Below are 17,134 nucleotides of genomic sequence, written 5' to 3' on the forward strand. Positions count from 1 at the left end.
TGCAGATAGAGCGCTCATGTACAATACATAAATAAAGCTTTCAAAAAAAAAAAAAAAAAAAAAAAAAAAAAGCAGTGGAGCCATACCAAGTCTGAGGTCTCCAACTGACCTCCTGTCACCTTATAGGTCAACGGGGCCTGGATGAAGGGGAAGCTGGTGCAGACGGGGACCAGGGCTCTGCTGCTCAGAACCACAGCAGTTCTCACCTGACGTCACTCAGGAAGCAGCCATGGCAAGAGGATGAAACCCGAGCTGAGGTACCATTTCGGGGGTGAGGGAGGTCCCCCTGTTCTTGGCTTTAGAGGAGGCTCTCCCTCTTTCGGCCGTTCCATGAGACTCTCCAGAGGAGAGAAGGATACTTTGAATAATGTCTCCTAAGACGTCACCTGAGGAACCCTGGCATGGCCGGAGGCTCCTTTGAAAGGGGGTTTTCTGCGGGTAAACACGCCTGGGAAATGCAGCCCACACATCCCCTACCTGAGTATGATTTGAAGTATTTTCAGAGGTCCTGGGTGGTGTGGACAGTTTAACTCTGTCCAGCTCCTGTTTCCCCGCACTGGTGAACCAGCTTCTCCTTGACTCCCCCGCCCACGCAGGCAGCTGGGGTCTGTGCAGGAAGAAAGAGCTCGTGGCCCTAGACTTGCTCTACGCTTCTTGCTAGTTGTAATAGACTAAGAGCTTAACTTTCAGCCTGAGTGGATGCCCCTGCGGAATGGAGTCGTGAGTTAAAATGAAGAAATGCTTTCTAAACTCTAAGGTTGTGTGTGTCTGTGTGTATGTGTCTCTGTGTGTTTGTCTCTGTGTGTGTGTGTGTTCGTGTTTTTGTCTGTGTGTGTGTATGTCTGTGTGTGTGTTTCTGTGTGTGTCTCTGTGTGCGGTGAATGGGGGTGGGGGTTCAGTGAGAGAGTGGGTGTATGCGTGAGAGAGGCGTGTGTGGTGTGTGTGTTAACAGTTGCTCAGGGCAACACAGACAGTATCTACTCCTGTCTTGAATAATCGTGTTTGGCTTTACGAGGTCACATGTCAAGGACAGCAGAAACGTGGAGAAGAGCCACACTACAGAAGGGGGAAGAGGACATTTTATGATGTGAAGGCCATGATTTAAGCACTTCGCTCTGGTTTTTATTTTCTTTCTGTGACCCCTTAAGCGCTGCATGTCAGACGCAGCTGTACGTCATTCCTTCTCTGGTCAAAAACTACGTGTTCTGTGGTAATAAACAGAATTGGAGACTGCGCTCCTGTGACCTTGTTTGTCCTCCCAGTCTTCAGAGACTTCATCCTCGAGTCCACGAGCCCCGATGCAAAGAGAGCCGCTCTCTTCCCTTCTGCTTACGAGAATGTGCGTCTGCCTTCCCTAGGACACGTTGACAGAGAGCCACCTCCGCGTCCAGGCTTCAGAGGAAAGTCACAATGGAAGGACGCAGCAGGCCTCCAGGAAGGCCCGAATCAGCCACCCTCCGCTTCCCAGTGACAAGTCCCTCTTCACGTTCTTCTGTGGCGCCTTCCCAGGTAGAAAGGCAGGTCTCGGGCGCTCGGGCCAGTGTTGATGGGAGCACAGCCTAATGCCGCGTTCACTTGAGAACACAGGCTCCCCAAGTGCCCCTTCTTCTCGCCACTCACCCTTGAAAATAGCAAGCAGAGCCCGGTTAATATGAGGGTTAGACTCTGATAGTCTCCTCTTCGCCTAGTGCTCAGCCCCCCGGATCCTGTCATTCAGGTACTGAGTTTGACTTATCCCCCACCCACCGGCCAGTAAGTTGTTTGCTTTTGCTGAGGCTGTTTCCCCGCCCTGTGGAACAGCATGGCTCCGAGGATACCACCACCATGGGGATTGCTCGGGTCAATCCGTGTAAAACATGGTGCATAATTTTCTTCCCGTGTTTACTTCCCAATGCACGTGTGTGGTTATTGCTGCTTTTCCCACCACCACTCAGCCAGCAAGAGGCCAGAGAGTGAGAGCGAGGCTCCCCCGCCTGCCATGTCAAAGCCACGGCCGTCCCAGCATCCCTCACGATCCCTCATTTTCTTCTCGTCGGCTACACTTACACAAAACTTCTATTTCCCTCATCTCTTCATTGTATACACAGAAAAGCCACTCAGGCTGGGGTATGGTGGTGTATGTTTGTAATCTAAGCACTCGGGAGGCTGAGGCACCAGTTTAAGAACATCCAGAGTTACAGAGTAGGTTTCAGGCTAGCTACCCTGGGCTCCCGTATGAAACCCTGCTCAAAAAAAAAAAAAATTTAAAGATAAAAGAGAGGGCTAGAGAGGTGGCTCAGTGGTTTAAAGTACTTGCTGCTCTTTCAGAGGACCCCAGTTCAGTTCCCAGCACCCACAATGGATGGCTCATGGCTATCTCAACTACCTGTGACTAGCTCCAAGGGATCTGATATCCTCTGACCTCTGCAGGCATGTAGCACACACACACACACACACACACACACACACACGCACACACACAGGCACACACAAATAATAATAAAAACAAGTTTCTAAGAAGAGAAAGAAGTAACAAAAGCTAAACCCAGCAGTTCACCCCTTGCCTACAACTGACACGTTTTCATTCCTACTTGTTTCTACAGACAAACAAGGGAACGTGAAACCCCACAAGGCCAGAGGCGGCTGCTTGTCGTCACAGGAGCCTCCTGCTGAAAAATGCCTTTTCCCGCCTATAGCGTCCGCCAGAGGCTCAGAGCAGAGTACCCTGGGGGAAGCAGAGAAAAGGAAGGTAGGGGAGGAGAGTGTGTTACCTGTGCATGTCTCTGTGTGTCTGTGTGTCTGTGTATGGTATCTGTGTGTGTACATACGTGTGTGTGTGTGTGTGTGTGTGTGTGTGTTTAATCCCATCCTAGGAATAACGTGACTCAGATGGCTGTCCCCGAGCTCACAGGCTGGAGCTGGTATGAAGGTTCTGCAGTAATTTGCTGCTGGAAGTCGTGAATTTCAGGGCCCGGTCACTCCTCAGAGCGGAACCCTTTGTTCTGTTAGGGACCAGGGAGTCTGGCAAGCAAGGGCAGAACTGGAGCTTGTGAGCAACCAGTTCACCACCAGTTAAAATGCTGGGGAAACTGACTCCAGCGGTGTTTGCTCTGCTGTCACCTCTGCCAACGTCGGGTCGTTTGGCAAGCCTGCAGCGTCCTCCCAGGACAGGCCGGCAGGATGGCACCGCCAGTAAAGGCTCTGGCCACCAAACCTGACTCAGTGCTGGGACTCAGGAGACAGAATCACAGCACCACCTCCCACAGCCGTCCTCTGACGTCCACAGCACCGAGTGGCGGCTGCCCACGCACATATAAGTAAATGAGCAAATAAGTAAAAGTAATAAAAATTTTAGCAGTCAAAACCACGTCTTCCTTAAGGTGACTCCGGCCATCTCCGGCCTGACCCTGTCTCGCCATTCTGTACGGGGCTTTGGCTTCTGGGAGGCATCGATGATGGGTAGGCCATGTAGAAACTCCACAGTGCTCTGGCCCACAGCTCCTGTGTGAATGCAGGCGGTTGCTCACGTCGGCTAAACCGTCTGGGGTCAGATGATGACAGGGACCTCACAGAGCCAGGAGGATGGAGATGGTGTTCCTCCCGTTAGGACTTCCTCCGAGTCCAGCTGGACAGCTCCACACTGAGGACCCACATCATCTGCCCTGGCTCTGCAGGACCCCAGGCAGCCCCATGTCAGGGAGGAGCACCGTTTCCACTCTGTTCAGGACAGTCTGGGCCAGGAGTGAAGAGCAGCCCCAACCTCCATCATCTCCACAGGATCCACACAGGCCCCCACACTCAGCCAGGCTGGACAGAGCCAGGCTCAGAAGGAAGGACTTCTTTGAACCCCATGCATTCGTTATCATAGGAAAGCGATATTTTGCACTGTGTTAAAACCCTGTGTCAATTTCTAATCAGAATACAGAAATTAAGGCTTGGCTTGTCAGCCGTCCCCCACGCAAGCAGTCTGAATCCCCACACAGTCTTCTCAATGCCACCCTTGTGAAACAGAGCCTCCGAGGTCCGAGGTCCGAGGTCCGTATTCACAGCAACACCTGCATCGGGAGGGTCTCCGGGAACAGAGGTCCTATGTGCGTGTGTTTGGCTAATGGTTTTCTTAACGTCTCAAAATTGTAAATATTGCTTTGCATAAGTTGGGCAGAATTTTCTTCCTCAATCAATCCCAAGCATGTAGGACGCTTATGTGTGTTTCTGATTTTTTTTTTCTTTTAAGCATTGGTGGGGAGGGGAAAGGGAGAATCTTTTTTCTTTTTTTTTTTTTTTTCTTTTTCTTCCTGTGAAATGTGTACCCATATGTCCCAGGGCACTAAAGTCATATGCCAAACGCTAGAAACAGAAAGTGAAGTCTTCTGAAATTTCTGAATGACTGGAAACTAGAGAATCCAAGCATTACTCTGTGGTATCTCCTCCCCCATGTATGTATACATAATACATGTGGGCATGAGTGTGTGTGTGTGTGTGTGTGTGTGTGTGTGTGTGTGTGTGTGTGTGTAGGAAGTAAAAGCCAAACGAAATGATCTGTTGAAGCCAGCACACAGTGACTCTTTTTAGTTGTATTGATGTGACAGAAGTGATCAGAAGCTTAGTTTTTCTTCTAGGGGACAAACTGGGTATTAAATGTTTTTGAATAAATATCTTAGACCCTGAGTTTAAGGTCCCCGTTCAATACCCAGCAACAGTATAGGGACTCACAAGGCAAAGGCAAGAAAGGTGTGAGTTTCAAAGCCAGTCTGGATTATATGGTGAAACCCTGTCTCAAGAGAGAGTTCACAACTCAGCAGTAAAATGTTTGTCTAACATGCACCAGGCTCCAACCTCACACACACACACACACACACACACACACACACACCTCAGACATACACACCCACATTACATACCACACACACACACACCTCAGACACACCTCACATTCAGACATCCCCCCCCACACATATACTACACACAACACAGATGTACACACAACACACACACACACACATACAACACACACACAAACCACACAAGCCATGAAAATAACCCACACTCTAAACACTACAGTGGCTACATAGGATATTTATACCTCCTGCCTTTGCAGCGCAGGAGCATGACCACACTCTTATTTTAAGCAAGAAATTGAGGCTTGCAAGCTGCCAAAGGGAACCGGGCACAAATGACCAGTCCCCATTCTCTGCCCCTTCCCACCAGAGCTGGACAATATTCTGCACCTTGCTCACCTGCTCACCCTCAACACATTTGAAGCACTCTCATTTATAGGCCAATGTCGCTTCATCCTTATCGTTCTCCCGGTCACCAAAGAGACTATCGTTCCCTCAAAGGCTTCATGGTGAGGAGAGGGAAGTTTGGGACAGGGTCTCATGAAGTGCAGGATGGCTTTGAATTTTCGGCTTCACTCCTGATCCTCCTGCCTCTGTTTCCCAAGTGCTAGGATTCCAGGTGTGGACCGCCAAGCCTAGCTCTCTGAAAGGTTCTCAGACTTATCATGTTTGATAAGACTCAGAAGGGCCTTTGATAAGACTCAGAAGATGGGAAGGTAGGTGGGTAGGTAGGTGGGAAGGTAAGCGGCGGGGGGGGGGTGCAGGCCGGCCAGGGTGGGCAGGTGGATGGAGCCAGCCCAGAAAGGATGAGGATATGTGGAGCTCCCTGTGCGGCAAAGCAGCACACACCACAGCCATAGGCAAGGGCTCCCAGCCGATAACCTTTGCCTCTCCTGGCAGCTATTTGTACAAGAAACACAGTGAGGTACAGTACCGCTTGCCCTCTGCAGAAGCTGAGTTTGGATACCTGCCATGTTGGTTTTGTGTTTAAACTTTCTCCAGGCACCAAGGGCTCTGAAGTTGCCTCGTATTTTAGAAGAACCACCCAGAGTCCTCAACCCCCTGCGGAGCCGATTTAAAGGCCATGTACCTCCAATGGAGCTCTTCATTATCCCGATGGAGATCCATTTCCATACTCCACAGCCCCCCAGAGAAAAGGCCTGCAGAAGAGGTAGGTCCCCTGCTGATGGCATCTCTGAGGAACTTGGGGGAAGCCAGAAAGGGCTGAGAGTTGGGGTCCCCTGCCAGTCCAACCCATCCTGGAGTGATGGCTGAGCTTCCCAGGGTCATCCTCAGGAAAAGATGAGCTTTTCCAAACAAAGGAAAGGCAGCAAAATATGTAGGTCTCTCCTGGTCATATCCAATTTAATTTTGTACCTATCTGCCAAGCCCTTCATTACGTAGCTCATGTTACTAAACTAGGAAAAGAAGGCAGACTGAGCCGGGCACGGTGGCGCACCCCTTCAGTCCCAACACTCAGGGAGGCAGAGGCAGGCAGATCACTGTGAGTTCGAGGCCAGCCTGGTCTACAAAATGAGTCCAGGACAGCCAAGGCTACACAGAGAAACCCTGTCTCAAAACAACAACAAAAAGATAGATACATACATAAGTCCAATGTACCATAGATAGCACAAAGGTGCAAGATGTTCAGGCAGTTTACAGGGAAAAAAAAAAAAAAAGATATAATACAAAAAAAAGCAACTAAAAATGGAATTGAAAAATTGCCCTAGTTAGGATTCCTATTGCTGTGACAAAAACACCAGGAGGAGAGAGTTTATGTGATTTACATATACAAAGTCACAAACTACTGAGGGAAGCCAAGGCTTCACACAGCAGGAACCTGGAGGCAGGAGCTGATGCAGAGGCCATGAAGGGTGCTGCTTACTGGCCTGCTCCCCTGCCTGGCTCAGCCTGCTTTCTTATAGCACCGAGGACCTCAGCCCAGGGATGACCTCACCCACAACGGACTGAGCCCCTCCCTCACCAATCTCTAATTAAGAAAATGTCCTCAGGTGGCTCTTAGGGAGGCAAAACTCTAGCTTGTGTCAAGACTGCATAAAACTAGGCAGGACAAAAACCTTGGTTGAAAATATCAGAGAAATGGATATCACCAGACAACTTGGATGAAGTTAGTGCTTTAGATTTATTTAACTGAGTTCCCTATCAGCCAAGGTGCAAACAGTTATTGGCTATTTAAATCTTCACTTTATAAAAAAGAAATTTTTCCCAAAAGAATCTTTTTAATTTTTAAAATTATTTTATGATCTAAAAGACCATCTCTATAATCCTTGTCAGGAAAAAGATCTTGTTCTTTCTAAGAAGACTTCTGGGAAAGCATTACCTAGAACAGACCTCTGAGAGAGCATGATCTAGAACAGACCTCTGAGAGAACATGGCCCAGGAGAACAGGGAAGACCTCTGAGAGAGCATGACCTAGAGCAGAGAAGACCTCTGAGAGAGCATGACCTAGAACAGAGAAGACCTCTGAGAGAGCATGGCCCAGGAGAACAGGGAAGACCTCTGAGAGAGCGTGACCTAGTACTGGTACAATGGGATTGAAGAAGGCTCTCGGAGGAACCTTGAGAATAACCTCCCCCACCGCCCCCCGTGGCCAGGAGCAATTTCCTGACTTTCCTAAGTTGTTTTGCTGGCTGTGCCCTTGTTTAACACAGTCTCGCTCCTGGGACTTCACTGGTCAGTCTGGAATAAGAGTAACTCCCATTTTAAGGGAGTCAGAGCTTTCCAGAAACCTCAGCAGAAACTGCCTTTGACTTCTTACAGACTTTTTGACTTCTGGAAATTTTACAGGAGGATCTTTTGTTCCAAGGCTGCTTGGATTTCTGCAAGGATGAATAATGTTTAGCTCCCCAACATCACCCAAGGAGAAAAGGCAGGGAGGAAGGGGAGAATACAGGGAGGAATGAAAGAGGAAAGGGAGGAAGGGGACAGGGCAGGAAGGAAGAAAGGGCGGGCAGTCAGGCTTGGGTCATGTCCTAGCCCTGGAACCATTCACTGGCTCGGTCACACGGCCACCCCGGGAGCCAGAGAATGAACACAGATTTCTTCAAACCCCATTGTGCAAGCTAGGAAGAGATGAGTCTCCCACAAAGACAAGACACATGGCAAAAACAACTTAGCTTTCTGTCCGTCTTCTAGGTGCCCAGCAGCCCCTGTCAGAAGCAGAAGAAGCCATGCCTCTGGGGCGGCCTCCCCTGAAACGTCTGTTCTTAGGAAGGACAAGGGGCCTAACAGCGCATCTCCCAGTGGACAGCAGCCAGGACACACCCTCACTGCCAGGTACTTCCTCTCTCCCTCCAGCATCCCGCAGCAAGCTCACTCCAAATGGAAACCAGGCAAGACAAAGGAGGGTCCTCAGCAGAGAGAAAGGAGGCTGCCAGGGGGGTCAGTTCATCTCCAGCCTCTTGAAGATGGCTGTTCTACTGTTCAGGCAGCAAGTGCCTTAACCCACATGCTTCCATACAACTGACCACGCCTGGCTCTCCAATGACTTACTCACTGAGTCATGCCCCCATAATATTTTCTGGGTGTAAAATGGCACTACACTCACTAAAAACTTGCTGCATGCCCTGTTACTGATCCCGTTTTTCTGCAGGGAAATGTCATCTCTAATCTTTTATGAATATATACTTATCAATTTAAAAGTTTGTGATAGTGATTTTTTTAATACGGTCACCAGGAGTTACACACATGGCACCCAAACTTGGAAGGCAGAAGCAGAAGGATCTCTGTGAGTTTGACACCAGCTTGTTCTCCATAGCAAGTTCCAGCACGGCCTGGGCTATACAGAGAGACCTTGTCTCCAAAAAATAAAAAATAAAAACTTTTTAAGAAGAATAATAAAGCCAGGTGCAGTGGCACATGCTTATAACCCCAGCGCTCGGGGAGGCTGAGGCAGGCAGATCTTTGTGAGTTCAGGGCCAGCCTGGTCTATGAGTCCAGGACAGCCAAGGCTACATAGAGAAACCCTGTCTCAAAAACACAAACAAAACGAATAATAACAACAGTAGTAAAGAAGTTATGCACGTGGATATTTTAAAGTGCATATTTTAATGCAGCAAATATGTTAGAAGTGGTGAGCCGTGTGTGGAAAGTCCTCCGTTTTCAGAAACCTGAACGTTCTTCCAAAAGACACGTGCAAGATGACAGGCTCGGGGGTGGCAGGAGCTCACCAGTCACCGAAGCTGGAAGCAGAGGGTGCACACTGGCTTGTAGTGTGCCGCCCTCCGTGCCAGGCTCCGCCCTCTGAGCACGCATTCTCTCAGTGATCACCTCCACGTCTTGCCCCGAGTTGCCCTTGAGAACCGACACAGCGGAGAACTCAGGGTGCTCTACCAGGGCAGAGGCTAATGGGCATCTTCTGTGAATGCCAATCATCTGTTTCATAGCTTCTTTAGATCTAGTCCAGGCAAGGACCACCTCCCGTCACTTCTGGTTCACAGGGAGAGCCACAGCAATGAGGTGGATTCAAGATCAGCATTGCTCGTCCTGGGCTGCCTTCCTGGGCATACTGTCTTCACCCACCAGGGGCTGACAGTCAAGAGCTAGCCCACCTCTGGCTACCAGGCCTGGGAGAGGCTGGCCTGAGAGGTCTCTGCTAGCTCAGGGTGAGTTAGTTCAGTATGTGACTCATGCTCGTAAGAAAGAGAGCCAAGGGAGGGTCATAAGCTCAAAGCCATCCTCAGAAACAGCGACACCCCCAGCTCAGAGGGAGAAAAGGAGGTGCTAAAGAGGCGAGATCTTTCACACATTCTGTCCGCCACAGACCTGGAAGGTGGGACTGTCCCAGGACACAATGACTGCACATTCCCATTCTCTTGCTCAGCCCTAGAATATTTATTTCCCTTTTAATGTCACGGAAGTGAAGCGGGCTTTCATGTCTTCACATATCCACATACGCATATATTTTCTTTTATTAAAGCTCTAGGTGGGGGTAAGTCGCAGATATCATATACCCTATCGTAGAATATCCCCTCTCAGCCACAGTACAGTTATCATACTCAAGAAAGCTAACATTAGCGAAAAACTGTTTTCCAATATTTAATCCATATTCAAATTTTTCTAATTATAACAACAATGTTCTCTGGGTTTCTTGTTTTTTGTTTTCCCCCAAATCAAAATTCAACTCAGGACCACGCATTACATTTCACTGTCATATCTCTTCAGGGCCTTTTAACCTGTAAGAATTCCCTAGGCTTTGTTGTTTGGGTTGTTGTTGCGGCTATAGTTGAGGTTGGGTTTGGCCTGGTTTCTCCAGACTTACTGTGTATGACCTTGAACTCCTGATCCTCCCATTTCTATATCCTGGATGCTAGAATGACAGTTGCTCCTGGGTACAGCAGGTTTCCGGGCTGGTTTCTTATGACATCAGTGTCAGTGTGTTCCATAGGGGGTGACACTGTACGGAGCCAAAGGTGGTGGTGTCTGCCAGATTTCTCCACTGTGAAAATTCTTCTGTCAGGCGTGGTGGCTCACGCCTTTAAACCTAGCATTTGGGTAGCAGAAGCAGGTAGGTGGATCTCTGTTACTTGGAGGCCCAGCCTGGTCTACATAGTCAGTTCCAGGACAATGAGGACTGTGTAGAGAGACTCTGCCTCTAAAGAAAAACAAAACAAACAAAAACGCTTTTATAATAAACAAACAGCCTGTGAAATTCTGAGGTCATGTATGAAGCCAGCTTTTAGGCCTCCAGGGAACCGTAGTGTCAAACGTGAAATAAAGCCCTGAAGGACAGAGCTGGAGCGTTTGGAGGTCTGTCTTGCAGGAGCAGTCCCTGCTGGGTCTGAGAGGAGAGAGTGGTGGTACGCGGTGCTTTCTGGAGGTTATATCAGTGCTGTGGCTGTTTGCCATCTGGGGTGCGGCACAGTCCGCCCTGCCCATCGACACGCCCACTCTACAGCCACAGATTCAACCACCAAAGTATTTGGGGGAGGGGAAACTCAACTGTACTAAACACCCTCTCCTTTTTATTATTTTATTTTATTTTTTTGCCACTTTCTTCTAAACAGTACACTGTAACATCTATTTGGGTGGCGTTTACTTGTGTCCACTAGCCTAAGGAAGCTGGAGACAGGTGTGCAGGGAATGTGTATAAGTTTGTACCATGCCATTTTATATAAGGGCTTAAGCATCCGAGGATGTGAGTATCCAGTCTAGCCTGGAATCAGCAGGCGGCTGGACCTCATACCCCGAATGCCCCGAGAAGGGAATGAGACCACTGGCTCCGTCTAGCAGAATGACCTTGTCATCAGAAATCTGTATCTAGCCAGGTGTGGTAGCACAAGCCTGTAACCCTAGCATTGGGGGCACTAAGGCAGAGACCATATTTTGAAGCCAAACTGGACTTCCCAGTAATTTATTGTCTCAAAAGGAAAGAAAACTGTATCTCATAATCAAAATCCCCAGAGCCCTAAAGCCAGAGTCCTTGTACTGGGTTCCTTGAGACTTGGGCTTTGTAACCTCTGAGGGTCACTGTCTTCTCCAGGTCCCATCTATGATAACAGTAACGGCTGTCACTTCTCCGTTCCTTCCCGCTCTGTCCTAGCCAAGGGCAGTTTCACTCTGTGGCTCCCTACTCCTTAGCAGGTCTGGGAAAGAGGAACACTGCTGAGAACAGACTGATCCACCATCCCAAGCACCAGTTAACCACGCCAGAAAAGACACGCTCTCATCTTCCTGACTCAAAAGGTTTTCCATTCATGATTTTCCCATTTTGCTTTTAAGATGCGTTGGCCCAGAGCGTAGACCAACCTTTGGGACCCTCGCCCCCAATTGAAGGAAAGAAAAGCCCCGAGATCCAGAGGGACTCGGACAGCGCCGGGACACCAGGCTGCAGCAGTCCCCCGGATCACCCAATCGAGAGGATACTGCCAGCAGGACCAGGTAACACTCTGGGTGCACGGAAACCTGACCCCCTTGTCTTCTCCTGGCCAGGGCTACAAGGCAAGCCATGAACTAGTTCCCCCAAAAAAGGGGAAATGGTGGTATTTCCAACTATGTTGGTGATATTAATGTTCAGTCCTCCCCCCCCCCAGGAGTCTGAATTTGTTGGGAGGGTGTGCTGTACCAATACACCCCAACAAGCAGTTTCCTCCTTCCAGCGGCTACACACTATGACTTGGTTTTCTGAACCCCTGTGGCGCACACCACTGAGTTCAGTAGACATACTTAAGGTCACTCTAAGCCAGACCCTCCGTAGGCCTAGGAACCCGTGGGCCTTGCAGTAGATAAAGTTAAGAGAGGGAAGTCATTCTCCAACCCAGGGCAGAACTGAGGGCTGTTCACAGGAGGGAAAAGACGCCGAGTTCCTATTGGAAGACGAGGCAGGGCAGGCCATGGCCTGTGTGACTGAGCCCCACTTAGACACTGTCAGTCAAGAAGGGACCAAGCCCGAAAGCAACGTGCAGGAGCCATGCAGTGGCCCGCCCACACGGGGATTCGAACTGTAGGCAGAAACTGTGAACAAAAGCCGCTGAGACTCTGAGTTACCCCTGATCCAACCCATCTCAAGAGAGATGCCAGGCTGGAAACTGGCAGGCGATCATCAGACAAGTGCAGTCGGGACCGGAGAGCTGGCCCGGCAGTTAGGAGCAGTGTTTGCCCTCTCCGAGGACTCCTGCTCTGTCCTTGGCACCCAAGTTGGCCCACAGTCATCTGTAACTCCAGTTCCGGGGAACTTGACGCCCTCTTCTGGCCTCCTCCGGCACTGGGCATGAACGTGGTGCATATACATACATGTACACAAGCCGCTCACACACATAAAATAAAAATGATAAATAATAAATCTTGATATATATTCTTAAAAAGCAGCCCGTTCGCTGCTCCTCCCCCCTCAGACCCTGGGGCCACTTCCTCTGGGGAGCACCAGATGAAGGAGCTAGCAAGTGTGGAAGTGACAGATTGTGCAAAGCAAGAGACATCTCTGTCCCCAGCACGGCTCACACTGAAAGGGACTGAGAGCCTGGGCAGACATGCTCCTCAGAAGCAGGCTGCCTCTATTTAAATCCATCGCTCGCTCCCTCCCAGCCCCCCGCCGCCTCCCCTCCCAGCTCTCATTCTGTCCCCAAAGTAAGTGGCTCTGAACTCCTGTAAGCATGACTTAAGTATGTAAGTCGATAACTTCACTCTGTGCTCACAGATTCTCTGTTTAGAGCTGAGGTAGTCAAAACCAAATCCCTGCCTCCCCACCTGCTCCTTTCTCCCCAAATGCCTTTGAGCCTTTTTTTCCTCAGCTTCATCCCCTTACACGATACACAAATGGCCCAAGCTTGGCCCGTGTGCCTACTTCCCCAGTGGCCTCCCTGGAGGTTAACAGCCGGGACAAATCACAGCAGACACACACCTAGTCTTGGATAATCTCATGAAGGGGGAATGTGATTACACCAGAACAGCGCAGCCATGACTGACACAGGTGTATATACCGGGTGTGTGTGCATGTGTGTAAGTGAGCGTATGTATGTTCGAGGATCTCAGAGTGGCATACGTATGCGTATTTGTTCATGTAAGCGCATGTGTGTGCTGTGTGCATGAGGCATGCCTGCACGTGTCTTAGCACATGTCTAAGGTGCGTTCAAGCGTGTGATGGGATGCATGTTCCAGTGTGTGTGTGCCGTCGTTTATATGTGACATGGGTATGTGCCTGCATGTCTGTGGCTGTGTGTATGTACATTTGTCTTTTGAGAGTATGCTCATACATGCACATGTGTATGAATCTTTCTGTATACATGCATATGTGTATACATAAGCATACATATACGTGTGTTTGTTAAGTGAGCTGAGTCAGCTGAAGGCCTGCCTCACTACTCTGGCTTTGCCTTGGAAACAGGAAGAATGAAAGTAGTGTAATATGAGCTCTATCCAGCCTCTGTCCCTGGTTTCTGTCACAGACCTGAAAACCTGCCGAACTTCAGATAGAAGTCTCTTCCTGCTCGTGGGGAACCTTTTCTGATAGTGATGTCGTTTATGCTAATGGGGTCACATGGGCTCAGAGGGGGCACCGCCCTCCCCTGGCTGCTGAGCTGGTTCCTGAGAGCACATTAGTAAACCTAAGTGCCTTGAGGGAGCTCTGTGGGTGTCCTAAGAAAGCATCAGGGTCATGGAAGCCCCGCTTTATAACTGGTGGGTCAGAAGCCCAGGCCACAAGTGGACCTGCAATCAACAGTTGCCATGGGGACAGCCTTTCGGAGCTGAGCCTTTAACCCGAAGAATCTGACATGAAGTCCAGGTAGCAGCGTCAGCACTGAACAGAAGTGTTAGCCCCGCAGTCATGTGCTTGGTCTGTCTTGATGAGTGGGGACCCTCCATGCTTCTGGTCATAAGCCTGTTCTGTGCTGAGACTGAGGGCAGAGAAGGAAAATGTGTTTTTCCTCCATAGTGAGTTTAGCTGAACACCTTGGGCCTCTGCAAGTAACCAAGGCAGAGATAACTTCCTTGTGCAGCCTGGACTGGAGTTCCTGTGCAGGCCCAGCATTTGGTCCTAGGCATACACACGGGTCATACACACGGAATGCCACTGAGAGGCATCAACTGAGAGGAAAAGCAAGGCAGGAGGCACCAAATCCTGTACCCAGGGACTAAGCTGCATCCAGGTGAAGACAGGCCCCACAGGCCTAGCCCCGCCCTCAGAGTATCCAGCGCTGCCATCTCTCCAGACCCTTCATGGCCATGGTGTAGGCTCATGGAAGCCCCCTAACTCCCACTCATCCAGACCCCAGAGGACAGGGCCCGGACAAACCTGCTCTGCCAAGCACCTCTGAAGTGTGGCAAGCACAGAGCACACCAGATGTCCATCCAAGCGCCCGCCTGCGCTCCGGAACACAGTCAGGCTCGGCCTCCCTCACCTGCACTGGGGTAACACCACCCGTACATGTGCTTATTTTCAAGATGAGTACAGAGATCCCACATGGAAACACTTCTTGCCAAATCCAGAAGGTGAAAATGTCCGCCTGACCCTGCAGGGGCTCATGGGAACAGAGGCGCTTCCCCCGGGACAAGGTAAGGTAACACACACTCCAGGTCAGCTTCCTCTTCAGAGGGAAAGGCTTTCCCTTCAACTCCCCAAGGCTCCCAGCAGCAGAGACATCATTAAAAACAGACATGAGGCAGCCAGTCTTTCCCGCTCTCTGACACAGAGGTTCCCCTGTGGTCCAGACACAATAACCCTGTGTTCGAGGAACAAGTTCCCTCTTGCCGGAACATCTGGAGACGGGAGTTGCAGAGGGATGGCCTGGAAGAGCTCTGGTGTGCCATGATCAGGATGATAAAGCCCTTTTGGTATTTGCCCAAACTAAACACTGCCTTTTTCTTCTTTCCAACCGCGCTCCTGAGGTGGAGGTGGCTAATTGGTAATCCAATCAGGCATCCTTGTTATGTGAGTTGGCTCACTGCTATGACTCACCTGGCTTCTGAGAGAGAGACAGCAAGGCAGTTTCCAAAACCCCTTTCGGCACGGGAACGTTCTGGAAAAGAGGTGCTGGCTCAGGGCAATAGCCATTTTGCAAAGGAAAAAAAAAAAAAAGAAGTGAAGTCAGAGGGCGATGAGTGTCAACCGCCCAGAAACCACTAGGATGGGCTTGCCTGAGCTGTGCGGCCAGCAAGCCCCTTGATGAGGAAGAGTAAACGCTGCACGCATTGGTGGGTTATGTCATGACTGGCTTAATGAGTCGGGCCTAGATCCAGGGCCAGATTTCCATAGCCCTGGCTTGCCCTCAGTGTGGCCTGATCATGATTCCTGTGTCCATAGTTCCTCACTTGAAATGACAAGACACACACACGCACACACAGAGACAGATCCCTGGACTGCATTTTACAGTCTGCATCTGTTGCTGAAAGTTCCACCCACTAGAAGGATTTCTGGGAAGCATGATGCATTCACTTCTAACCTCAGTATCCAAGAACGTCCACGACCATTTGGGTTATACCAGAGGATGAGCTTTGAAATGTCTAGGGTCTGAGTCTGTTGGAGCGGGAGAGAGACAGTTGGAAGGACTGTGTGGTTCAGCCGGTAGGACAGCAGGGAAGCAAATGGGACCTTCACCCGCCACACACTTGTCTGTGCTGTTCCAGAGAAGTAGATCCCCTCTGGACAATGCAAAAGCAAGTCCCGGAAACAGAAACATTTAAGTATTCGGTTTGTTGTTGCCGCTGTAGATCAATGTTTACAATGTTTCCTTCAGACATTTCCGCGTCTCCATCACAGTAACTCTCACATGAGGCATGATTACAGTAAGTGTTCACCAAAAAAGAGTTCACTTGGACTCCCGGTAGAGTGCCTGGCGTGCACAGAGTCCTGAGTTGGAGTCCCAGCAAACTCTCATGCCCCAATTTCAGAGAGAGAAAGAGAAATAAAATTTAGGCTAAACAAACAGAGACTGGCTTGCGTTTTCTCCCGGTCCCAAGGGTGACACGCTTAGTCTTGATTGCTTCTCAAATTCAGAAGCATCCATTGTGCTCTCGCTGAATGACTCAGCTAGGCATTCTCTCTCCAGCTTTTTCTCTGTACAGTTGCTTGACCTTCAGTCTCGATGGTGATTGGCTGGTGCCTTAGAAAGTGAGGAAAAATCTTTTTTTTTTTAAATTTAATTTTTCTTATTAGTTACATTTTGTTAACTCTGTATCCCAAGGAAAAATCTTAAACACGCATCTTCCTACAATGAACCAAAGAACAGGTCAACCTTTCTAAAAGACTCCATTAACTGAAGCGCAGTTTTGAGATTGTAGTTATTTCTATGTTATGTGTATGGGTGTTTGCCTGCACAGGTCTGTGCACGCAGTGCCCACAGAGGCCGAAAGAGGGTGTCATATCCTCTGCTACTGGAGTTTCAGATAGTTGTGAGCAACATGTGGGCCCCAAGTTTGAACGCAGGTCCTCTGGAAGAGCAGCCGGTGCTTTTAACCAATGAGCTGTCTCTCCAGCCTCTGAAGGGTATTTCTGTTGTTGTTTTGTTTCGAATTGTTTATGGATTTGGGAGTTTTGTTCTTCTGATCTTTGGTTTGATCTGAAAGAGAGTATATTAAAAGCCCCTTTCCCCTTTGCAAAGGACTTACTCCTCCACAACAGACTTTCAGATCCATCTTTTCAGTTTTATTTACTTGAATCTGGGTGCAGTGGAGTACACTTGTAATCCCAGCACTCTGAGAGGCAGAGGTGGGTGGATCTCTGTGAGTTCGAGGCCAGCCTGGTCTTCAAAGGAAGTCCAGGACAGCCAAGGCTACACAGAGAAACCCTGTCTCGAAATATAGATAGATAGATAGATAGATAGATAGATAGATAGATAGATAGATAGATAGATAGATAGATA

The 17,134-nt window shown here is 49.5% G+C and overlaps 1 protein-coding gene across 1 annotated transcript; it reads left to right on the forward strand.

The window, feature by feature from the left end:
- Positions 1 to 126: 126 nt before the first annotated feature.
- Positions 127 to 14,828, forward strand: LOC129683194 (uncharacterized protein KIAA2012-like; the record flags this gene model as incomplete). The annotated part of the gene is given in 7 exon segments (XM_055615832.1): positions 127 to 257; positions 1,359 to 1,509; positions 2,583 to 2,728; positions 5,820 to 5,988; positions 7,974 to 8,219; positions 11,559 to 11,717; positions 14,718 to 14,828. Coding segments are annotated over 7 exon segments (1,113 nt in total), but the record flags the coding sequence as incomplete, so codon positions are not given.
- Between the last annotated feature and the right edge of the window lie 2,306 nt (positions 14,829 to 17,134).

This window comes from Psammomys obesus, unplaced genomic scaffold (assembly GCF_907164565.1).
Source record: "Psammomys obesus unplaced genomic scaffold, mPsaObe1.curated_primary_1811, whole genome shotgun sequence".
Lineage (NCBI taxonomy): Eukaryota > Metazoa > Chordata > Mammalia > Rodentia > Muridae > Psammomys > Psammomys obesus.